Here is a 24,920-nt window from a genome sequence, read left to right as displayed (position 1 = left end):
TCCCCTCACAAGTATTCCGACTCATAGTACAATCTACAGATCTTACACACCTTGACTACTGCAATGCAATTTACGCAGGATGAAAAGAACATATCACCAAGAGACTACAAACAGCGCAAAACGCAGCAGCCAGACTCATCCTTTGAAAGCCTCGATATGAAGGCTTCCCTTCTATTACAAGCTCTCCATTGGCTCCCGATCAAAGCATGTATAACCTTCAAACTCTTTACCATCATCTGGCTTATAATACACAGTGAAGTACCTCCATGCCTATCAGACATGATCATCTTACCCCTTAAGAACACATTGAAAGAAGCAAGGAATTACCTTACCCTGCATTACCCCAGATGTCTCACGCTCATCTACAAAACCGCTCACTCAATGAACTTCCCTTACCAAAGCACCGAGATGTGGAGCACCCTCCTCAAACCACTAAAGCCCATAACATAAGTACATAAGTATTGCCATACTGGGACAGACCAAATGTCCATCAAGCCCAGCATCCTGTTTCCAACAGTGGCCAATCTGGGTCACAAATACCTGGCAAGATCCCAGAAAAGCTCAACACATTTTATGATGCTTATCCCAGAAATAAGCAGTGGATTTTCCCATGTCAATTTAATAACGGTCTATGGACTTTTCCTTCAGGAAGCTGTCCAGACCCTTTTTAAACCCCACTAAGCTAACTTCCTTTACCACATTCTCTGGCAATGAATGCCAGAGTTTAATTACACGTTGACTGAAGAAACATTTTCTCCGATTCGTATTAAATGTACTAATTGTAGCTTCTTCGCATGCCCCCTAGTCCTAGTATTTTTGGAAAGAGTAAACAAACAACTCACATCTACCCGTTCCACTCCATTCATTATTTTATAGACCTCTTATCATATCTCCCCTCAGCCGTCTCTTCTCCAAGCTGAATAGCCCTAGCCTCCTTAATCTTTCTTCATAGGGAAGTCATCCCGTCCCCGCTATCATTTTAGTCGCCCTTCGCTGCACCTTTTCCAATTCTACTATATCTTTCTTGAGATGCGGCGACCAGAATTGAACACAATACTCAAGGTGTGGTCGCACCATGGAGCGATACAACGGCATTATAACATCCTCACATCTGTTTTCCATACCTTTCCTAATAATACCCAACATTCTATTCGCTTTCCTAGCCGCAGCAGCACACTGAGCAGAAGGTTTCAGTGTATTATCGACGACGACACCCAGATCCCTTTCTTGGTCCATAACTCCTAACGTGGAACCTTGCATGACGTAGCTATAATTCGGGTTCTTTTTTCCCCACATGCATCACCTTGCACTTGCTCACATTAAACGTCATCTGCCATTTAGCCGCCCAGTCTCGTAAGGTCCTCTTGTAATTTTTCACAATCCTGTCGCGATTTAACAACTTTGAATAACTTTGTGTCATCAGCAAATTTAATTACCTCGCTAGTTACTCCCATCTCTAAATCATTTATAAATATATTAAAAAGCAGCGGTCCTAGCACAGACCCCTGAGGAACCCCACTAACTACCCTTCTCCATTGTGAATACTGCCCATTTAACCCCACTCTCTGTTTCCTATCCTTCAACCAGTTTTTAATCCACAGTAGGACATTTCCTCCTATCCCATGACCCTCCAATTTTCTCTGTAGCCTTTCATGAGGTACCTTGTCAAACGCCTTTTGAAAATCCAGATACACAATATCAACCGGTTCCCCTTTGTCCACATGTTTGTTTACTCCTTCAAAGAATAGAAGTAAATTGGTCAGGCAAGATTTCCCCACACAAAAACCGTGCTGACTTGGTCTCAGTAATCCATGTCCTCGGATGTGCTCTGTAATTTTGTTTTTAATAATAGCGTCTACCATTTTCCCCGGCACTGACGTCAGACTCACTGGTCTATAATTTCCCAGATCTCCCCTGGAGCCTTTTTTAAAAATCGGTGTTACATTGGCCACCCTCCAATCTTCCGGTACCAAACTTGATTTTAAGGATAAGTTGCATATCACTAGCAGTAGCTCTGCAAGCTCATTTTTCAGTTCTATCAGTACACTAGGATGAATACCATCCGGTCCAGGAGATTTGCTACTCTTCAGTTTGCCGAACTGCCCCATTATGTCTTCCAGGTTTACCGTGAAGTCAGTAAGTTTCTCCGACTCGTCCACTTGAAATACCATTTCCGACACCGGTATCCCACCCAAATCTTCCTCGGTGAAGACCGAAGCAAAGAATTCATTCAGTCTTTGTCTTCCTTGATCGCCCCTTTTACTCCTCGGTCATCCAGCGGCCCAACCGATTCTTTTGCTGGCTTCCTGCTTTTAATATACTGAGAAAATTTTTTATTATGTTTTTTTGCCTCTAATGCTATCTTTTTTTCGTAATCCCTCTTGGCCATCACCCAGAACGAGGGGTCGCTTCTACATCCCAACCTCCAGTCTCTGGCTCTCACGGCCTGGATGTTGAGAGCTTAGAATTCGCCTCCTTGGGTCTTTTAGAGGGTATCTCCAGAGTCTTGCTTGCTTCCAGAAAAGATTCCACGAAGAGGTGATACTCTTTCAAATGGAGGAGGTTTGCTGTCTGGTGTGACAGCAAGGCCCTAGATCCTCTTTCTTGTCCTACACAGACCCTGCTTGAATACCTTCTACACTTGTTAGAGTCTAGTCTCCAGACCAACTCCATAAGAGTCCATCTTAATGCGATTAGTGCTTTTCATTGGGGTGTAGAGGGTAAGCCTATCTCTGGACAGCCTTTAGTTGTTCGCTTTATGAAAGGTTTGCTTTTGTCAAAGCCCCCTTTCAAACCTCCAACAGTGTCATGGGATCTCAACGTCGTTCTCACTCAGCTGATGAAAGCTCCTTTTGAGCCTCTGAATTCCTGCCATCTGAAGTATTTGACGTGGAAGGTCATTTTCTTGGTAGCTGCTACTTCAGCTCGTAGGGTCAGTGAGCTTCAGGCCCAGGTGGTGCATGCACCTTATATCAAGCTTCATCACAACAGAGTAGTCCTCCGCATGCACCCTAAGTTCCTGCCTAAGGTGGTGTCGGACTTCCATCTGAACCAGTCAATTTTCTTGCCAACATTCTTTCCCCGTCCTCATACCCGCCCTGGCGAAAGCAGTTTGCATACCTTGGACTGCAAGAGAGCATTGGCCTTTTACGTGGAGCGGACAAAACCCTTCAGACAGTCCGCCCAGTTGTTTATTTCTTTCGATCCCAACAGGAGGGGAGTCGCCATTGGAAAATGCACAATCTCCAATTGGCTGGCAGATTGCATATCCTTCACTTATATCCAAGCTGGGCTGACTCTAGAGGGCCATGTCACAGCTCATAATGTAAGAGCCATGGCTGCGTCAGTGGCTTACTTAGCCTCCATTGAGGAGATTTGCAAGGCTGCAACATGGTCATCAGTCTACACATTCACATCTCACTACTGCCTTCAGCAGGATACCCGACACAACAGGCTTTTTGGGCAGTCGGTGCTGCAGAATCTGTTCGGGGTTTAGGATCCAACTCCACCCCCATAGATCCATTTTTGTTCTGTTTCAGGCTGTACTCTGTTAGTTGTTTATGGTTTCCGGTCAATCTGTGTTATGTCCTTGCCGTTGCGAGGCCCAGTTGACCAGTGTTCATTGTTGTGAGTGAGCCTGGTTGCTAGAGATACCCCCACATGTGAGAACAAGCAGCCTGCTTGTCCTCTGAGAAAGCGAAGATATTTACCTGTAGCAGGTATTCTCTGAGGACAGCAGGCTGATTGTTCTTAGAAACCCGCCGTCCTCCCCTTTGGAGTGGTTGTTTGCTTATTTTTATGCTTTTTGATTAAACTGAGGTAGCACGTTCGCGTGGCGGATGGGAAGTCATCCACGCATGCGTGGTGAGTGCGATTTGCGCGCCAGAACTCTCTGGCAAAACCTTTTGTTTATTTTGCTTGCAAAATTTCTGATTCCTGGGTCGCCGTGGACGTCGACCCACGTGAGAACAATCAGCCTGCTGTCCTCGGTGAATACCTGTTACAGGTAAGGATCTTCGCTTTACCTTTCAAAGACTGCAGTCCATATAAAATGATTGCCAAGAACATAAGTGCCAAGCTGGATTAGTCCAGTGCTTCTTGAAGTCCAGCATCTTTTCTCCAGCAATGGCCAGTCTGGGTCACTTGGAAGTATCTGGCAGATCCCAAATGGGCATTAGACCTAGGCAATGGATATGGTGGTCCATCATACCGCCTCAGTCCAGTGCAACTATTATGTGTTTTTAGTTCTTGAACTACAACAGTTAAAACAGATTTCTGGGAAAGTGCCTTAACTGTTTGTCTAGGAGCTGAATAGTCTGTGACTGAGTAAGATGAGGTGGTAAATTTACATTCTTATGAGAGAAATAATTTTGTGCATCTCTGAAGAGCCCTAAATCTAATATAATAAAACGCACCCTCAACGTTCTGAGGACAACGTTCTGTGAAGCCATCTGACGTCACTCCCAGGCTGAAGGGTTCGTGGATTCGTGGTGTGAAGCCTTCAAGCCAGCCAGCCGTCTCTGCCCCGCCCTCGCATAAACCAAACAAATCCGGAAGCGAAGCGTCAGGGAAGGAGGCGGCGCTCCCGACGTCTAGCCTTCCCTTCGCTGTGTTCCGCCTTCAAAAGAAGGCGGAACACAGCGAAGGGAAAGCTAGACGTCGGGAGCGCCGCCTCCTTCGCTTCGCTGCACGATCCGCCACGGAGGTAAAGTTAAAAAGAAGAAGAAGAAAAAAAAAAGGATGCATGGATGCGAAGGGGGGGGGGGGAGAAGAGTGCGGGCCAGGCTGGGACATGGGAGAGAGAGGAGCATGGATGCGAGGGGGGGTCATGGAAGGGAGAGAGGGGACTTGCTGGAAAAAGATGAATGGAGGGGGCAGGGGACAGAGGAGCATGGATGGGCATGGATTGGGAGGGCAGGGCTCAGGGAGAGAGGGGAATTACTGGAAATGGATGAATGGAGGGGGCAGGGGACAGAGGAGCATGGATGGGCATGGATTGGGAGGGCAGGACTCAGGGAGAGAGGGAAATTGCTGGATAGGGATGAATAGAGGGGACAGATGGGCATGGATGGATATGGATTGCAGGGCAGGCCTCAGGGAGAGAGGGCAATTGCTGGATAGGGAAAAATGGAGGGGCCAGGTGACAGAGGAGCATGGATGGGCATGGATTGGAAGGGCAGGACTCAGGGAGAGGGGAATTGCTGGATAGGGATGAATGGAGGGGACAGATGGGCATGGATGGATATGGATTGCAGGGCAGGCCTCAGGCAGAGAGGGGAAATGCTGGATAGGGAAAAATGGAGGGGCCAGGTGACAGAGGAGCATGGATGGGCATGGATTGGAAGGGCAGGACTCAGGGAGAGGGGAATTGCTGGATAGGGATGAATGGAGGGGACAGATGGGCATGGATGGATATGGATTGCAGGGCAGGCCTCAGGCAGAGAGGGGAAATGCTGGATAGGGAAAAATGGAGGGGCCAGGTGACAGAGGAGCATGGATGGGCATGGATTGGAAGGGCAGGACTCAGGGAGAGGGGAATTGCTGGATAGGGATGAATGGAGGGGACAGATGGGCATGGATGGATATGGATTGCAGGGCAGACCTCAGGCAGAGAGGGGAAATGCTGGATAGGGATGAATGGAGGGGGCAGGTGACAGAGAAACATGGATGGCCATGGATTGGGAGGGCAGGGCTCAGGGAGAGAGGGGAATTACTGGAAAAGGATGAATGGAGGGGGCAGGGGACAGATGGCCATGGATTGGGAGGGCACGGCTCACACTCTCTCTCTCATATACAATGTCTTTCTGACTCTCACTCTCATACACTCTGTCTCACACTGTATCACATTCACTCTCTATGTGCCACATAGTCACTCACACACTCGCTTGGTCTCATACACTCACTCTCACAGAGAATCTGTGTCTGACACACACTCTCTCTCTCGCCCACACACACACACTCTCTCTCACACTGTCTCACATACACACTTGCACACACTCTCATTCTCACACACACACACTCTCACAAACACACTCACACCCAGACTCACTCTCTCACACACTCACACTTTCACTCTGACTCTCAAACAGTCACTCTCACATACACTCTCCCAAACATACACACTCCAAGGAAAACCTTGCTAGCGCCCGTTTCATTTGTGTCAGAAACGGGCCTTTTTTTTACTAGTGTTTAATAATGACCTGCCAGGATTGTATTATTATGGTTACAAAACTGCTACATATTTCAAAAAGGAAAATAATTTCTGAGGTGGAATGACAGCGGCATGCTTTTATTTGGTTTTGAACTAGTGTATATTGGTGCATGCAGTAATAAATGTTTGTCAGGAGTTTGAACCTCTGTGTGGTCTGACGTGCTATTACTTTAAATTAAGTCAATGCATGTTGCTTCTGTCCTTGGGATTTAGGCAGGTTGGTACCAGATAACACTGTATATGATAACCATAATGAGACTTTGCTCAAGCTCTGATATGCTCTTAGGCCTTCACTGCCAACTAGGTTAGAGGGGTGCACTGAATTTCTTTTGTAGGCAGTTATTTTCTGTGTGCATTTTGAACATGCTTGTGGAATGACTGTGACCACTGTTGGTCAGTCAAATCCGTGGCATCAGGTCCAAGTGTGTCAAAAATGAGTAGAATATTAATTTTCCATTAAACTTGAATAGTGTTCATTTTTTTAAAATATATTTGTTTTGTGTATCTGTTGTTCATTGTCATATTGTACTTGTGAGACTGCGGAGGAGTAGCCTAGTGGTTAGTGCAGTGGACTTTGATCCTGGGGAACTGTGTTCGATTCCCACTGCAGCTCCTTGTGACTCTGGGCAAGTCACTTAATCCTACATTGCCCCTGGTACAAAATAAGTACCTGAATATATGTAAACCGCTTTGAATGTAGTTGCAAAAACCTCAGAAAGGCGGTATATCAAGTCCCATTTCCCTTCCCTTCTGATTTATTAACTTCTGATCTAATTTGATGGGGAAAACTGTTTTCAAGGTATCCAAAATGTTCTATATGGTATTACTAAAAGTTATTTTCTGATGTTAGTGTTTCCAAGTCATGAGCCAGAGATTTGAGGAATAGTCCTGCTTCTTAACTATGGAAATTGTTTTTTTTTTAATTTTTGCAAATTTTGAGTATTGGGACTAGAACATTAATGTGCAAGACCAGATCAATGGTCCCATGAGGCCAGCATCCAGTTTGACAGTGGTAATTTCAGGCCACTTGGACCTGCTTGGCAGATCTTATTAGGAACATTGCTTCTAAGCAGCTTTCTTCTAGAAGTCAGAGGTAGAGATACCCATTTCTGACTAATGATTTGTAAATGGACCTCGCCCCTCTCTCATAGCAAACTTGTCCAAGTCTTTTCTGAATTTGAGAGAGTACAAAAGAGAAGCTCCATATCACTAGTAGTAAAATGTGAATTATATACTTAGTGGTAGTTAAATATAATATAACACAGCACAATTTTAATTAGAGAAACCTTCAACAGATATTCAAAACACTAGCCCATACAACCCTGGGCACGATTTTCTAACACCTACAGTGACTTAAACATTTATATAAAATATATAAAGTACTTATTCAAAAGCTCATACAAGGGAAAGAAAGCTGAAGGGTCTTTCAAAAACTTGAGAAACAGTCAAACCACATCAAACATACATGGTTTTGTTTCCAGCTATATATTTCAAGTGGAAAAGCTGCTTCAAAAATGACATTTGGCAGTTGGACTTCTACAAAGGAAATTGACACAGCCCCATATTTAATTACAAAATATGCGCCTTGTTTCACTAAGCCAGTTCTTCTCCACCCAGTCCTTGAGGCACACCTAGTCCTATCAGGTTTTCAGGATATCCACACTGAACATGCATGTGAGAGATTTGCCTCCTTGGTATGTTTTACGTTCAGTATTGATGCCCTGAAAACCTGATGGGACTAGGTATACCTCAGACTGGGTTGAGAAGCAGTGCATTAAGGGCCCCTTTTACCAAGCTGTGATAAAAGAGGGTCTGCAGTAGCGTCAGCACATTTTTTTTTTATGTGCACCAAGGCCCCCTTTTACTGCAAAGGGAAAAAGGCTGTGGGTTTTTTTTTTTTTAAGGAAATGGCCCTGTGCTAATCGCAGGGATTGGCACGCAGCCGTTTCCTGGGGGAGCCCTTACAGCCAACTATTTAGGTGACAGGGCTCCTGTGCTAACACGGCGGTAATTGGAATGTGCTGATTTACTGCCGGGTAAGCCCCGGTGCTACAAAATATTTTTGTAGTACTGGAAATGGCACGTGCTGGGGTTGGGCTCCTGTGGTAGCCTGGTAGTAGTTCGAAATTGGCCCTGTGCTTTATCAGAGGAAGACTGAGCTACTGACCTAATTAAAAAAACTGAATAAGCAACAATAGTTTGCCACTAAACACTATTCTGATGGCATCACCAAACCACATTATTTAAAATAAGGAGAAATCAGTCAAATAATTCATATGGTTTGTACCACTCATTCCTAAACACAAGCCTATGCAATATGTTCCTTAAGACCATAAGGGATCATATTATTCAATAATTAAAAATCCTTCATTATTCCCACTAATCATTGCTTGTAATACTACAGATTGTATTCTCTTGTTACTATGTAAGCCGCATTGAGCCTGCGATGAGTGGGAGAGCGCGGGATACAAATGTAATAAATAAATAAATAATAGTCCCCACCTTGAAAATCATTATTCAGCTGCCTAAAAATACAAAAAATTGCAAATCTTTCTCTACATATACATTACTTTTAGTTTTAGCACTGGGTAGATAAATCTACTCTGCTATATTTTATTTTGTCTTTATATTACCTTATTTGGTTCCTAGGATACAATATAACACTCATTAAGAACTGCAAGATGTAGCACATGAGAGAGAATAAATATTATTAGTAATAGGATATTGAAAATAATTTGTGAAAATAAGGTGGTAATTTTAAAAATATTGATTTCACAAAGCCGCTATTTTACTTGTGAAGATTTACACATTGCAGCGCTTTTGAGAGGGTGTGGCTTGGACCGGTAAAACAAAATCCACAGATGTATTCCCCATTTCACATTGAGAATACATATCTCTCTGTTTCCCTGTTAACATCTTTACACTGTCTCAGAGGTGCACAGAGATTTATAAAAAGTGCTCATTTCGTCCAGAGCTTTACACAAGGGATTAAGAGTAATTGTCCCTAGTCTCTCCCTTTTTTAGAATTTCACCCTCCAAATTTTAGCTAAATAATTGTGGCTTCACTAGTTAATTGGCTACACTTATACCTATGGCTTCATATTTTGAGCAATGGACTGGAATATAGGTCTGCCTTAACGTCTTGTCTAAAAGCATAAACTGGTGCTTCTCAAACACAAAAAGGTCCTGCAGAAACCCCAGTTTTGTTTCAAAATCTTTATTGTTCGGAATGATTCATTCATATGTGGTAACCCCCCCCCCCCCCCCCCCCCCCCAAAAAAAAAAAAAATTATCAGATGTCTGTGGAGGTCTTTTACATTAATGCCCAATTTAACAAAATGGCTCTGTGATATTGTAAAAGAATCAGTTGGAACAAGGGGTAAAAGTGGCATAGCAGAGAGATTAGATGAATTATTTGCTTTGGTCTTCACAGAGAAAGATATGGGGGAAATACCAGTGCCAGAAATGGTATTCAATGCTGATAAGTCAGAGAAACCGAATTGAATCTGTGTAAACCTGGAAGATATAATGGGGCAATTTGACAAATTGAAAAGTAGCAAATCACCTGGACTGGACGGTATACGTCCCAGAGTTCTGATAGAATTGAAAAACATACTTGCAGAGCTATTGTTGGTAATATGTAATTTATCTTTAAAATCTAGCATGTTACCAGAAGATTAGAAGGTGGCCCATGCAACGCCAATTTTTAAAAAGGGTTCCAGAGGAGATCAGAAAAGTTTATAGAGCCTGGTGGCAGTGCCGGGCAAAATGGTAGAGCCTATTACAAAGAACAAAATTACAGAGCATATACATAGGCATGGGTTAATGAGACAAAGCCAACAAGAATTTGGTCAAGGGAAATATTGCTTCCAATTTACTACATTACTTTGAAGGGGTGAATAAAAATGTGGGTAAAGGTGAACCAGTCAGTATTGAGTATCTGGATTTTCAAAAGGCATGATAGACTCCTTAGGAAATTAGAAAGTAATGGGCAAAGAGGTAATGTCCTATTGCGGATTATAAACAGTTTAAAAAGATAGAAAACAAGAGAGTAAGGTTAAATGGTCGGTATTCTCAATGGAGAAGGATAGATAGTGGGGTTCTCTAGGAGTCTGTGCTGGGACTTCTGATTTTTAACATATTTGTAAATGATTTAGAGATGGGAATAACTATTGAGATAATTAAATTTGCTGATGGTACAAAGTTATGCAAAGTTGTTAAATCACAAGAGGACCTTACAAGACTGGGAGACTGCATGACTAAGCAATCAAATGGCAGATGACGTTAATGTGTGCAAGTACAAATGATGCATGTGGAAAAGAGGAACCCAGACTATAGCTTTGTGATGTAAGGTTTCACATACTGTAGGAGTCACCACCCATGAAAAGGATCTAGGGGTCATCGTTGGTGATATGTTCAAACCCTTTGTGCAGTGGTGACTAAGAAAGCAAATAGAATGTTAGGAATTATTATTAAAGTAATGGAAAGCAGAAATGAGAATGTTGTTATGCCTTTGTATTGGTTCATGGTGCGACTGCACTTCAAATACTGTGTGCAATTCTGGTCACCACATGAATTAGAAAAGGTACAGAGAATGGCAACAAAAATGATAAAGGGGTTAGGACGACTTCCCTATGAGGAAACTAAAGTGGCTAGGGCTCTTCAGTTTGGAGAAGAGATGGCTGAGGAGATATGATAGAGGTTTATAAAATACTGAGTGTAGTGGAATTAGTAGTCATGAATTGCATGTTAACTCTTTCCAAAAAAACTAGGACTAGGGGCCACACAGTGAAGTTACTAAGTAGTACATTTTGAACAAACTGGAGAAATTATTTCTTCACTCAATGTGTAACTAAACTCTGGAATTCGTTGCCAGAGAATGTGGTAAAAGCAGTTAGCTGAGCAGGATTTAAAAAGGGTTTGGATAATTTCCTAAAAAAAAAAAAGTCTATAATAAGTCATTATTAAGATGAACTTGTAAAAAAATGCACTGCTTATTTCTAGGATAAGCAGTATAAAATATGTTTTACTTTTTTGGGGATCTTACCAGCCATTTGTAACTTGGATTGGCCACTGTTGGAAAAAGGATACTTGGGCTTGATAGACCTTGGTCTGTCCCATTATAGCAACCAGAGAAAGGTGTAGCTATACTTGAAAAAAAATGATCAAACTTATCAGGTGCATTACTTATTAAGTTGCCCCCATCTTCTGCCATCCTTATACATAACAAAAAAGTTTCTTAAATTTGTTGTACATCTGTTATCATTTTCATGGGGAGTTACTAGTAGTATTTGAAAGAGTAAAATAACTGTTCCCTATTAAGCTGTGGCACACCACTGATGAGTTTGTAGCACATGCGATTATATTCCCTCTCAGTTGGTCTGTTCCAACTGAAGAATCCTAAATCCAAACCTTCTTAGCAACAAATGGCTACATAAATGATACTTTAGCTTTTATATATACCTATATTTATCTATTTCTCTAATATTTTTGACCAGGAGTAACTAGCTTCTCACATAGTATTCATTGTGTGGTTGTACCGTAGATCCTGTACAGAGATGTTAAGAAATCTGTTTTTTTTTATATTCCTTTCCATTAAACTCCTAATATGCTGTCTGTTTGGTTTTATTGCTGTTGCACACTGAATTGATTTTGTTTTCCTGGGTAGCAGCTCCTAATGTGAAACGGTGATTTTCCTGACCAGTTAGGAAGGATCATCCTTACACCAATACCAAAGAATCAGCACGGCAATATGGAAGATGTTGCAAATTATAGACCAATGGCCTCTATTTCTCTTTATGTTAAAATATTATAAGGTTTAGTGGCTAACTGGTAGAATATTTGGATCATTTTGATTTATTATATCCTACTCAATCAGATTTAGGAAAACGTATAGCACTGAAACCTTAATGGGGACTTCAGTAGGGGGTATAAGAAAGTATATAAATTGGGGTTGCCAGATTGTGTTACGGTATGACCTGTCTCATGCATTTGATGATGTAGATTCTAGGATTTTATTGTCAGTTTTGAATTCTTTTGGTATTATGGAAAGGTGATTGCTTGGGTTAAAAAGATCCTACAGTGTAAAAATGAAAAGGGGAACTAATGGAGGTGTGGTTGGCAGCTAGTGGAGTCCCTCAAGGGTTCCCACTTCCCCAATATTGCTTAATTTATTTATTTATTACATTTGTACCCCGCGCTTTCCCACTCAAAACAGGTTCAATGCAGCTTACATAGTAATTGGGGTTACAAAGTATTGGTGGAGAGAAATAAGTTGAGTATTATCGGAGTAATAAAAGAAATAGAATGTAGAAATGCAGGGATGAGGGGAGTGGGAGAAGTATTAGCAGGGGTAGTGAGCAATTGGAGGGTAGATGAGGTGGAGGGGAATGGGCAAGAGTGAAGGGAGTAGGAGAGGGTGTGAGTAAGGGGTAGGTGAGCATTGAGGGAGGGGTCGATGAGGCAAAAGGGGATAAAAACAGGGGATAAGCAGGGGAAAATGAGGCAGGAGATATATGGTCTAGGTCGTTGTCATGTCTCCTGGATATGTGATGAATAGATGGGTTTGTGGGAATGAATCTGGATCGTTGGGTAGGCTTGCCTGAACAGATGGGTTTTTAGTGATTTCTGAAGGGCAGATGGTCACTGAGTGATCGGATTGGTCGGGGAGGGCATTCCAGAGTTGGTTGCCTAAGAAGGAGAAGTTGGATCCATAATAGGTTTGTACTTGTCCTTTGCATTGGGGTAGTGTAGGTTGAGGTAAGTTCGTAAGGTTGTAGACATGTTCCTGGTGGGGAGGTCGATCAGGTCGAGCATATAGCCTGGAAGATTCACATGGATAATCTTGTGGATTAGTGTGTGGACTTTGAAATTGATTTCGTTCTTTGATAGGAGCCAATGAATTTTTTTTCGAAGAGGTATGTGCACTTTCAAATTGTGGTTTGCCAAATATGAGTCTAGCTGCAGTATTTTGGGCAGTCTGACATTTTTTCAGGATGTTGGTTCTTGCAGCCTAAGAAAATAATGTTGCAAGTAGTCGCGTGGGTAAGTACTGTGATTGCACCAAGTTCCTGAATGTTTCAGGGGGAGATATGGTTTTACGCGTTTCAGTATCACATCATGTTGAACATTTTCTTGTAGTGGATTTTCTCCGAGGACAAGCAGGCTGCTTGTTCTCAACGACTGGGTGACGTCCACGGTACAGCCCCCCCCCAACCGCGAAAAGGCTTCGCGGGACGGTCCGGCACGCAGGCCACGCCCACCGCGCATGCGCGGCCGTCTTCCCGCCCGGTGCCGCGGACCGCTCCCGCCAGTCCTTTTTTTCACGTCTGGAGAGAGTCGTGCTTTGCCGCTCTCTCTGCTTCAGCCGCCGGAAGAGTCGATTGCGTTTACGCGGATCGTTGTTTTTTCTATTTAGTTTTGTTACCGCCGGTTTCCTTTTTCTTTTTAAAAAAAAAACAAAAAAAAAACCTGAGCGTGTGGAGCACGCGCTCCCTTTTTCCCCTCGTTTCCAGCGGGGACGCCGCGTTGCGGCCTAGTGGCCGCACGGTTGGTTTCTTTTTTCGAGGTGTGATTTTCGCCACCATTGACGACTTTGACTTCGCCGACGCGATTTTTCCGTCGATGTCCTCGAAGGTCCCGAGGTGGATTTAAAAAGTGTGGTCGCTGCGGCCGGCCGATCTCGCAGACCGACACCCACGCTTGGTGCCTCCAGTGCCTCGGGCCGGAGCACAATATCAAGTCGTGTTCCCTGTGTCTCGGTCTCCGGAAACGGACTCAAGTTGCGAGGCAAGTTCTGCGGGACAGTCTTTTTGGAACTTGCGCCGGCCCCTCGACGTCGACCTCGACGGCATCGGTATCGACGCCCGGCCCTTCGGTACCGTATCGATGCCCGAGACATCGGCACCGATGGCATCGACCCCAGGAGAACATGTCCCGTCGGCCCGCCGGTCCGCCGGCGAGGGTGGAGGTGAGCGGCCGCGTGGGCAGTCCGGCCCCGGTCACTCCCTCAGCCCGTGGTCCACGGGACCGAACCCTGTCGTACCCGGCTCCTCGAGACCGAGGGGTATCGTCTCTCCTCCCTCCATACCTCCCCGGCGCTGGTGACGACGCATCGGAAAAAGGACAAGAAGCGTCGGTCACCGGTCCCCTCGGTGGCAATCGGACATCGGAGAGGAGGCGACGCCGAAGCGTCATCGCCGAGAGGAGAGGTCCCCGTCGGTTGTGGAGGTACCGACGCGCCATGGTTCCGTCACCTTGGTGCCGTCTCCTGGCCCCCATCAGCTTCTTGGCAACCGACACCCCTACCGGCCCCACCGCCTTTCCCGGCAGCGGGCCTGGACGAGTGCTCAGAGCCATCCTTCCGGGGATCCTGGAAGGTGCTGATGCGCCAGGCTGTGCCGGCGCCGGGGGTGCTTGCGCCCTCGGCGCCGATGTCTGTGGCGCCGCGAGCTCTAGCCCGGCGCCGGGGCCGTCCGACACCCGCCGCCGCTTGCGGCGCCGGTCTCGACCGCCACGCAGGTGGAGTCCCCGTCGACGTCGATGGAGGGAGCTCCGTCCCCGCCGACGCGTGAGTCCACCGCTCGACGACACCGAGACCTCGGTGCCTCAACGTCGAGCAGGGGCCCGGTTCAGGACTCAGCTACATGAGCTTATGTCCGATACCGAGGATGAGGCCTCGTGGGGGGAAGAGGAGGACCCTAGATATTTCTCCTCAGAGGAGTCTACGGGCCTTCCCTCGGACCCCACGCCTTCACCGGAGAGGAAGCTCTCACCTCCTGAGAGTCTCTCCTTTGCCTCCTTTGTGCGGGATATGTCTATTAGCATTCCCTTTCCCGTGGTCTCTGTGGAAGAGCCGACGGGCCGAGATGCTCGAGGTCCTCGACTATCCATCACCACTAGAGAGTCCTCCACGGGTGCCGCTGCACAATGTCCTCAAGGAGACACTGCTTCGGAACTGGGTGCGACCGTTAACTAACCCCACCATTCCCAAGAAAGCAGAGTCCCAGTACAGGATCCACTCTGACCCAGAGTTTAATGCGGCCCCAACTGCCCCATGACTCGGCGGTCGTGGATTCTGCTCTCAAGAGGGCACGGAGTTCGAGGGATACCGCCTCGGCGCCCCCGGGGCGGGAGTCTCGCACTCTGGACTCGTTTGGGAGGAAGGCCTACCAATCCTCCAGCTCGTGACCCGATCCATTCATACCTGCTCTATATGAGCATCCACATGCGGACTAATGTGGAACAACTGGCGGACCTGGTCGATAAGCTCCCGCCGGAGCGCCAGGCCTTATCAGGAGGTGGTCAGGCAGCTGAAGGCGTGCAGAAAGTTCCTGTCCAGGGGTATCTATGACACCTGTGACGTGGCATCTCGTGCTGCGGCCCAAGGTATAGTGATGCGCAGGCTCTCATGGCTGCGTGCCCTGACCTGGACAACCGCACCCAGCAGAGACTGGCCGACGTCCCTTGCGGGGGGGATAACATTTTTGGTGAGAAGGTCGAGCAGCTGGTGGACCAACTGCATCAGCGGGAAACCGCCCTCGACAAGCTCTCCCCCGGGCGCCTTCAGCATCCACCTCAGCAGGTGGACGATTTTCCCGGGCCCGGCAGGCTGCGCCCTATTCTTTTGCAAAGCGTTGGTACAACCAGCCGGCCCGAAGGCCTCGCCAGGCACAGGGACAGCCCCAGCGCGCTCGTTCTCGTCAACAGCGTGCGCCTAAGCAGCCCCCTGCGCCTCCACAGCAAAAGCTGGGGACGGGCTTTTGACTGGATCCTCGGGAACATAGCCGCCCTCAAAGTGTCCATACCGGCGATCTGCCGGTCGGGGGGAGGTTAAGTTTTTTCACCAAAGGTGGCCTCTCATAACCTCCGACCAGTGGGTTCTCCAAATAGTGCGGTGCGGATACGCCCTGAATTTGGCCTCCCTGCCTCCAAATTGTCCTCCGGGAGCTCAATCTTTCAGCTCCCATCACAAGCAGGTACTTGCAGAGGAACTCTCCGCCCTTCTCAGCGCCAATGCGGTCGAGCCCGTACCACCCGGGCAGGAAGGGCAGGGATATTCTATTCCAGGTACTTCCTTGTGGAAAAGAAAACAGGGGGGATGCGTCCCATCCTAGACCTGAGAGGCCTGAACAAATTCCTGGTCAAAGAAAGTTCAGGATGCTTTTCCTTGGGCACCCTTCTGCCAATGATTCAGAAAAACGACTGGCTATGTTCCCTGGATTTAAAGGACGCATATACTCACATACCGATACTGCCAACTCACAGACAGTATCTCAGATTCCGCCTGGGCGCACGGCACTTTCAGTATTGTGTGCTGCCCTTTGGGCTCGCCTCTGCTCCACGAGTGTTTACCAAGTGCCTCGTGGTGGTAGCGGCCTACCTACGCAAGCTGGGAGTGCACGTGTTCCCATATCTCGACTATGGCTGGTCAAGAACACCTCGGAAGCGGGAGCCCTCCGGTCTATGCAGTGCACTACTCGACTTCTGGAGCTGCTGGGGTTGTGATAAATTACCCAAGTCCCATCTCCAGCCAACCCAGTCTCTGGAATTCATAGGAGCTCTGCTGAATGCCCAGACGGCTCATGCCTACCTTCCCGAAGCGAGGCCACACCAATCTCCTGGCCCTGGCTTCGCAGACCAGAGCGTCTCAGCAGGTCACAGCTCGGCAGATGTTGAGACTTCTGGGTCATATGGCCTCCACAGTTCATGTGACTCCCATGGCTCGTCTTCACATGAGACTGCTCAATGGACCCTAGCTTCCCAGTGGTTTCAAGCCACCGGGGATCTAGAAGATGTCATCCGCCTCTCCACCAGTTGCCGCACTTCACTGCTCTGGTGGACCATTCGGACCAATTTGACCCTGGGACGTCCATTCCAAATTCCGCAGCCCACGAAAGTGCTGACGACGGATGCATCTCGCCTGGGGTGGGGAGCTCATGTCGATGGGCTTCACACCCAGGGTCTGTGGTCCCTCCAGGAAAGGATCTGCAGATCAACCTCCGGAGCTCCGAGCGATCTGGAACGCACTGAAGGCTTTCAGAGATCGGCTGTCCTACCAAATTATCCAAATTCGGACAGACAATCAGATTGCAATGTATTACGTCAACAAGCAGGGGGGCACCGGATCTCGCCCCCTGTGTCAGGAAGCTGTCGGGATGTGGCGTTGGCGTGCCGTTCGGCATGCTCCTCCAAGCCACGTACCTGGCAGGCGTAAACAACAGTCTGCCGACAGACTGAGCAGAGTCATGCAACCGCACGATGGTCGCTCCATTCCAGAGTGGTACGCAAGATCTTCCGAGAGTGGGGCACACCCCCTCGGTGGATCTTTTCGCCTCTCGAGACCAACCACAAGCTGCCTCTGTTCTGTTCCAGACTTCAGACACACGGCAGGCTAGCGTCATGCCTTTCTCCTTCATTGGGGGACCGGCCTCCTGTATGCTTATCCTCCCTACCTTTGGTGGGGAAGACCTTACTGAAGCTCAAGCAAGACCGCGGCACCATGATTCTGATAGCGCCCTTTTGGCCCCGTCAGATCTGGTTCCCTCTTCTTCTGGAGTTGTCCTCAGAAGAACCGTGGAGATTGGAGTGTTTTCCGACTCTCATTTCGCAGAACGACGGAGCGTTGCTGCACCCCAACCTTCAATCCCTGGCTCTCACGGCCTGGATGTTGAGGGCGTAGACTTCGCTGCGTTGGGTCTGTCTGAGGGTCTCCCGGGTCTTGCTTGCCTCTAGGAAGGATTCCACTAAAAAGAGTTACTTTTTCAAGTGGAGGAGGTTTGTCGTTTGGTGTGAGAGCAAGGCCCTAGAACCTCGTTCTTGCCCTGCACAGAACCTGCTTGAATACCTTCTGCACTTATCAGAGTCTGGGCTCAAGACCAACTCAGTAAGGAATCACCTTAGTGCGATTAGTGCTTACCATTATCGTGTGGAAGGTAAAGCCATCTCTGGAGAGCCTTTAGTCGTTCGATTCATGAGAGGCTTGCTTTTGTCAAAGCCCCCTATCAAGCCTCCTGCAGTGTCATGGGATCTCAACGTCGTCCTCACCCAGCTGATGAAACCTCCTTTTGAGCCACTGAATTCCTGCCATCTGAAGTACTTGACCTGGAAGGTCATTTTCTTGGTGGCAGTTACTTCAGCTCGTAGGGTCAGTGAGCTTCAAGCCCTGGTAGCTCATGCTCCGTATACCAAATTTCATCACAACAGAGTAGTGCTCCGCACCCACCAAAGTTCCTGCCGAAGGTGGTGTCGGAGTTCCATCTTAACCAGTCAATTGTCTTGCCAACATTCTTCCCCAGGCCGCATACCCGCCCTGCTGAACGTCAGTTGCACACATTGGACTGCAAGAGAGCATTGGCCTTTTACTTGGAGCGGACACAGCCCCACAGACAGTCCGCCCAATTGTTTGTTTCTTCTCGACCCTAACAGGCTAGGGGTCGCTGTCGGGAAACGCACCACAATTGGCTAGCAGATTGCATTTTCCTTCACTTACGCCCAGGCTGGGCTGGCTCTTGAGGGTCATGTCACGGCTCATAGTGTCAGAGCCATGGCAGCGTCAGTGGCCCACTTGAAGTCAGCCACTATTGAAGAGATTTGCAAGGCTGCGACGTGGTCATCTGTCCACACATTCACATCACATTACTGCCTCCAGCAGGATACCCGACGCGACAGTCGGTTTGGGCAGTCGGTGCTGCAGAATCTGTTTGGGGTGTAAATCCAACTCCACCCTCCAGGACCCGAATTTATTCTGGTCAGGCTGCACTCTCAATTTTGTTCTTCGTTAGGTCAATTTCTGTTGTACCCTCGCCGTTGCGAGGTTCAATTGACCTGGGTTCTTGTTTTGAGTGAGCCTGAAAGCTAGGGATACCCCAGTCGTGAGAACAAGCAGCCTGCTTGTCCTCGGAGAAGTGAATGATACATACCTGTAGCAGTGTTCTCCGAGGACAGCAGGCTGATTGTTCTCACCTACCCTCCCTCCTCCCCTTTGGAGTTGTTTCATATTTTATTGCTTGTCATTCAACTGGCGGGAGCGGTCGCGCACGGGCGGGAAGACGGCCGCGCATGCGCGGTGGGCGTGCCCTGCGTGCCTACCGTCCCGCGAAGCCTTTTCCGGTTGGTGGGGGCTGCCGCGGACGTCACCCAGTCGTGAGAACAATCAGCCTGCTGTCCTCGGAGAACACCTGCTACAGGTATGTATCATTCACTTTGCGTGATCTTCGAGCGAGAGGTGGTTATCTAATGTCACGCCAAGGATTTTTAAGTTGTCAGATATGGGGATTGTGGTGCCGGAGATGTTAAGGTTGGTAGGGAGGGGTGCGGAGTGCTGGGAAGAGAGAATTAGGCATTGCGTTAATGTCTACACTGGGGGGGGGGGGGGTTAGAAGAAGAGGGTATCAACTGCCTCTCATATTTGGATGATATTACAATCTTCTCTCTATTTGATAAGAATAAAGATGATAATGTAATTAGTAAACATAGTTATTGTATTGGTGGAAAATTGGGTTGGCTGTATATATCTAAAATTGACTAAGGAAAATAAAATTTTAATTATATCCCCCCTTCCCCATATCGACAACTCCATCTAGCCCAGAATCCTGCTTCCAGCAGTGGTCAATCCAGGATACAAGTACCTGGCATAAACCCAATTAGTAGTACCATTCCATGCTATCAGTCCCAGGGCAAGTAGTTGCTTCCCCCATGTCCATCTCAATAACAGACTGTGGATGAGAGGGGGAGCCATTTTGGATCTGGTGCTTGGTGGCATGCAGGGCATAGTGCGAGAAGTGGCAGTGTTGGGTCCCCTGGGAAACAGGAAACAGAGATCATAACTGATCAAGTTTGAGCTACTATAAGGATCGGCTGCTAAGGTTAGGACACGAATGGGCTCATTTTCAACAGAGAAAAAAACATCCAAAAAGTGGCATGTCTGTATTTGGACGTTTTTCTCACAAAACATCCAAATCAGTATTTTCGAAACATTTTGTTTAGACGTTTTTCTCTGAAGTACATCAGAACTGCGTCCAAATCTCAAGGGGTGTACCAGGGGCGTGTTCAGGGCGGAACTTGGGCGTTCCTAAGACTTAGAGACGTTTTTCTGCTATTATGGAACAAAACCAAACTGTCCAGGACTAAAACTTAGACGTTTTGAGCTAGACCTGTTTTTATAACGAATAAGGCACAAAAAGGTGCCCTAAATAACCATATGACCATGGTTAATCATATGGTTTTTAGGGCACCTTTTTGTGCCTTATTCGTTATAAAAACAGGTCTAGCTCAAAACGTCTAAGTTTTAGTCCTGGACAGTTTGGTTTTGTTCCATAATAGCAGAAAAACGTCTCTAAGTCTTAGCCGATCCTTATAGTAGCTCAAACTTGATCAGTTATGATCTCTGTTTCCTGTTTCCCAGGGGACCCAACACTGCCACTTCTCGCACTATGCCCTGCATGCCACCAAGCACCAGATCCAAAATGGCTCCCCCTCTCATCCACAGTCTGTTATTGAGATGGGGGAATCAGGAATGACCTCACCTTATTCCCTCAGTGGTCACTACCCCCCTCCCAACCCTCAAAAATGTGATGAAAAACATTACTTACCAGCCTCTGTGCCACACTCAGATGTTATGCTCAGGTCCATCAGAATAGCATGCAGGTCCCTGGAGTAGTCTAGTAGTGGGTGCAGTGCACTGTAGACAGGTGGACCCAGGCTCATACCTTCCCCTACTGCATCATTTTGGCACCCTTTGCCCTTCAAATACTGGCTTTTCACTGTGGCTCCTCTTTCTGCTGTATCAAGGTACAGTGGGGGAAATAAGTATTTGATCCCTTGCTGATTTTGTAAGTTTGCCCACTGACAAAGACATGAGCAGCCCATAATTGAAGGGTAGGTTATTGGTAACAGTGAGAGATAGCACATCACAAATTAAATCCGGAAAATCACATTTTGGAAAGTATATGAATTTATTTGCATTCTGCAGAGGGAAATAATTTGATCCCTCTGGCAAACAAGACCTAATACTTGGTGGCAAAACCCTTGTTGGCAAGCACAGCGGTCAGACGTCTTCTGTAGTTGATGATGAGGTTTGCACACATGTCAGGAGGAATTTTGGTCCACTCCTCTTTGCAGATCATCTCTAAATCATTAAGAGTTCTGGGCTGTCGCTTGGCAACTCGCAGCTTCAGCTCCCTCCATAAGTTTTCAATGGGATTAAGGTCTGGTGACTGGCTAGGCCACTCCATGACCCTAATGTGCTTCTTCCTGAGCCACTCCTTTGTTGCCTTGGCTGTATGTTTTGGGTCATTGTCGTGCTGGAAGACCCAGCCACGACCCATTTTTAAGGCCCTGGCGGAGGGAAGGAGGTTGTCACTCAGAATTGTACGGTACATGGCCCCATCCATTCTCCCATTGATGCGGTGAAGTAGTCCTGTGCCCTTAGCAGAGAAACACCCCCAAAACATAACATTTCCACCTCCATGCTTGACAGTGGGGACGGTGTTCTTTGGGTCATAGGCAGCATTTCTCTTCCTCCAAACACGGCGAGTTGAGTTCATGCCAAAGAGCTCAATTTTTGTCTCATCTGACCACAGCACCTTCTCCCAATCACTCTCGGCATCATCCAGGTGTTCACTGGCAAACTTCAGACGGGCCGTCACATGTGCCTTCCGAGGCAGGGGGACCTTGCGGGCACTGCAGGATTGCAATCCGTTATGTCGTAATGTGTTACCAATGGTGTTCGTGGTGACAGTGGTCCCAGCTGCCTTGAGATCATTGACAAGTTCCCCCCTTGTAGTTGTAGGCTGATTTCTAACCTTCCTCATGATCAAGGATACCCCACGAGGTGAGATTTTGCGTGGAGCCCCAGATCTTTCGATTGACAGTCATTTTGTACTTCTTCCATTTTCTTACTATGGCACCAACAGTTGTCTCCTTCTCGCCCAGCGTCTTACTGATGGTTTTGTAGCCCATTCCAGCCTTGTGCAGGTGTATGATCTTGTCCCTGACATCCTTAGACAGCTCCTTGCTCTTGGCCATTTTGTAGAGGTTAGAGTCTGACTGATTCACTGAGTCTGTGGACAGGTGTCTTTCATACAGGTGACCATTGCCGACAGCTGTCTGTCATGCAGGTAACGAGTTGATTTGGAGCATCTACCTGGTCTGTAGGGGCCAGATCTCTTACTGGTTGGTGGGGGATCAAATACTTATTTCCCTCTGCAGAATGCAAATAAATTCATATACTTTCCACAATGTGATTTTCCGGATTTAATTTGTATGTGCTATCTCTCACTGTTACCAATAACCTACCCTTCAATTATGGGCTGCTCATGTCTTTGTCAGTGGGCAAACTTACAAAATCAGCAAGGGATCAAATACTTATTTCCCCCACTGTACATTCCTTTGCCTTGAGACACTGATGGTACTTTTTTCCTTTTTTAATTTTTGGCACATTGGTCTTTCTCTCTCTCATCAGTGTTGCTCCTACAGGCATGCATATCATTCTGGCACACCTTGTTTTTTTATACACTGGCTTTTCACTGTGGTTCCCGTTTAAAGCAGATTCCTTCGCCGTGTGACTCTGGTTGGTATTTCTTTTTTTTATTTTTTTGGTCCATTCTTCCACTGTCATTGCTGTTGCTTTTCTCTCACTGATCGTTTGCCTTCCTGCCTCGGCCCCCCCTTTTCAGTCACATTGTTCTTTTCATTTCAGCCACACCAGTGTTTGTTCCCCACCATTTATACAGTTCTTCCACGTGGCGTCACTCTTCCGTGTGATTTTTTTTCCCCTTTTCTTACAGAATTCTGTAGTTTTTTTATATAAAAAAACGGTTTACTCTCCTGACAGAGTAGTGACTGTATATGCATGGTCTTTTTGAAGAACCAAATAGAGTTTTCAGTCATTTCCATCACTAACTCATTTACCAAACAACAACAGGTTAGTTGTATTTCATCTCTCTCTCTCTTCCATGTTTGTAAATATAAAGCATTTTATTTTTCCTTTTTCCAAACTGATTATGCAAATTAGGCATCCTTTCATGTTGCACACATTTTATGCTACATTTTATTTTTTTTATTGGTGGTGGTCATATTTTTTTATTTTAGTTACATTTTGTACCCCGCGCTTTCCCACTCATGGCAGGCTCAATGCGGCAGGCAATGGATATGACTTGTTTTCATTTATCCCCAAATACTTTTGTTTGAAGAATAAAGTGGATTGGATGAACCAGATGCTTGCCTAGTTGTCCTTCATTCCCATTTCTGCATCCCCTGTTAAACTCCCCGTGAGATTTGTCATGTTCAGCTACCACTGGGTTCCTTTTCTGGAGCATTAACAGGAAGAGGTAGTGATAAGAGCAGTCCTGCATATGACTTTTGTTTAGAGCCTTATAGCTGAATTTTAAGGCTTTTCTCTTATAATAAAGATGTTCTGTTTATTAATCAGAAAGTTATGGTTTTCCTTAACCTCTGTAAAACTACTCACACTAAAGAGGAATGTTTCCTTTGTTGCTGAATTCTTTCTTGGGTTTCCACAAAAGCTCATAGATGTACTGGCAGAGAAAGGGCAGTGAATAGCACTTGACAAAATATTGCTGAGTTAGAGTTTGGACCTCTGTAGGTTTAGGTTCATAGAAGTCACAATATTTTCTGTAGTCTAGTTAATTTCCAAGAGGAAATGGGAGGTGATATGGTTAGTGAACTTCACCCTAAGTGGTCTCGTTTTAAAGCCTGGGCTTGGTTCTGGAAGTTTGTCATTCCTTCCTGCTCCTTGGACCTAGTAGATTATAGACTGTGTACAAGTATTGCCAGAAGGGTTTTCCTCCTGCGAGAATTCAAACTCATCTTTGCTGACTTTGGAAAAGTCAGGGGAGGTGGGCTAGTGTAAGGACCAAGACAGGGCATAGGCCTCTTGTGGGTCTCCAGTCCTTTCTGATTTTGGATAGGTTTCTTTGGTTATGAAGGGTTCCCAGGTAGGAGGCAGCAGTTCTGAGTGGGTTAGCGGATATGATCTCTGCTTACTTCAGCAGGTGTTGCATGTAGCAGAAGGTTGGTACTTTTATTGATGGGGAGACAGAAGTCCTTGTTTAGGAGTCTGAGTTTGCCAAAATGCAGAACAGAGGCCTTGTCTCCAGTGTAGCCTTAATGCCCTTTGTCTTGGATTCAGGTATGTTAATGTCTATGGTGGCTTCCTCCTTCCTGATCTGTATAGAACTTGGGTATATCTCATGTGTGGACTGGTCTGGCATGGACAATGGAAGATAGAATTTAGATTTATCTGTTCATTCTCTTTCCTTGAGTCCTGCCAGACTTGAACAGGATCACAGTGAAGCCACGGCAGTTGGGTATTTGCAGGTTGACAAGTTCAGCAAGGTACAGCAGTTGCATTGTTGGCCCTTCTGGAATATTTGAGGGATTCTTACACTTTGGTTGCTGGTATTCTCTCGTCTTGAGGCTGTAGCCAAGTTATTTGGTCCTTGGTCACATCGAACTTGGTATTTGTGAGTGTTTTAAGAGCTCAGACAAAGCAATGTCTTATTTTTGGATGAGGCTGGGCTTGAGTTCTACCTTTGGCATAAATATATTGAGCAACAGTAGGCAGCACCATCTTCCAATAAGAGGAAATTAAATTGGCACTGAGCTTTTTCTCTGTTTGCATGCAGGGAGTATAACAAACTGGTGTGGCTGGACTCTAGGAATTGGAATTAACAGGTAAGTCTAAATT

General features: G+C 46.5%; 1 protein-coding gene across 1 annotated transcript in view; it reads left to right on the top strand.

Annotated features, from left to right (window-relative positions):
- LOC115464694 (probable palmitoyltransferase ZDHHC14) overlaps positions 1-24,920 on the top strand; it is a 238,743-nt gene that overhangs the window by 133,154 nt on the left and 80,669 nt on the right. The window contains exons 5-6 of the mRNA XM_030195052.1: positions 24,142-24,244; positions 24,859-24,907. Coding sequence (XP_030050912.1) covers positions 24,142-24,244; positions 24,859-24,907 — 152 coding nt within the window. The remainder of the gene's footprint in view (positions 1-24,141; positions 24,245-24,858; positions 24,908-24,920) is intronic.

The sequence above is a fragment of the Microcaecilia unicolor genome, chromosome 3 (assembly GCF_901765095.1).
Source record: "Microcaecilia unicolor chromosome 3, aMicUni1.1, whole genome shotgun sequence".
Lineage (NCBI taxonomy): Eukaryota > Metazoa > Chordata > Amphibia > Gymnophiona > Siphonopidae > Microcaecilia > Microcaecilia unicolor.
The sequence above is the reverse complement of the archived record's forward strand: the minus strand, read 5'-3'. Positions and strand labels throughout refer to the sequence as shown.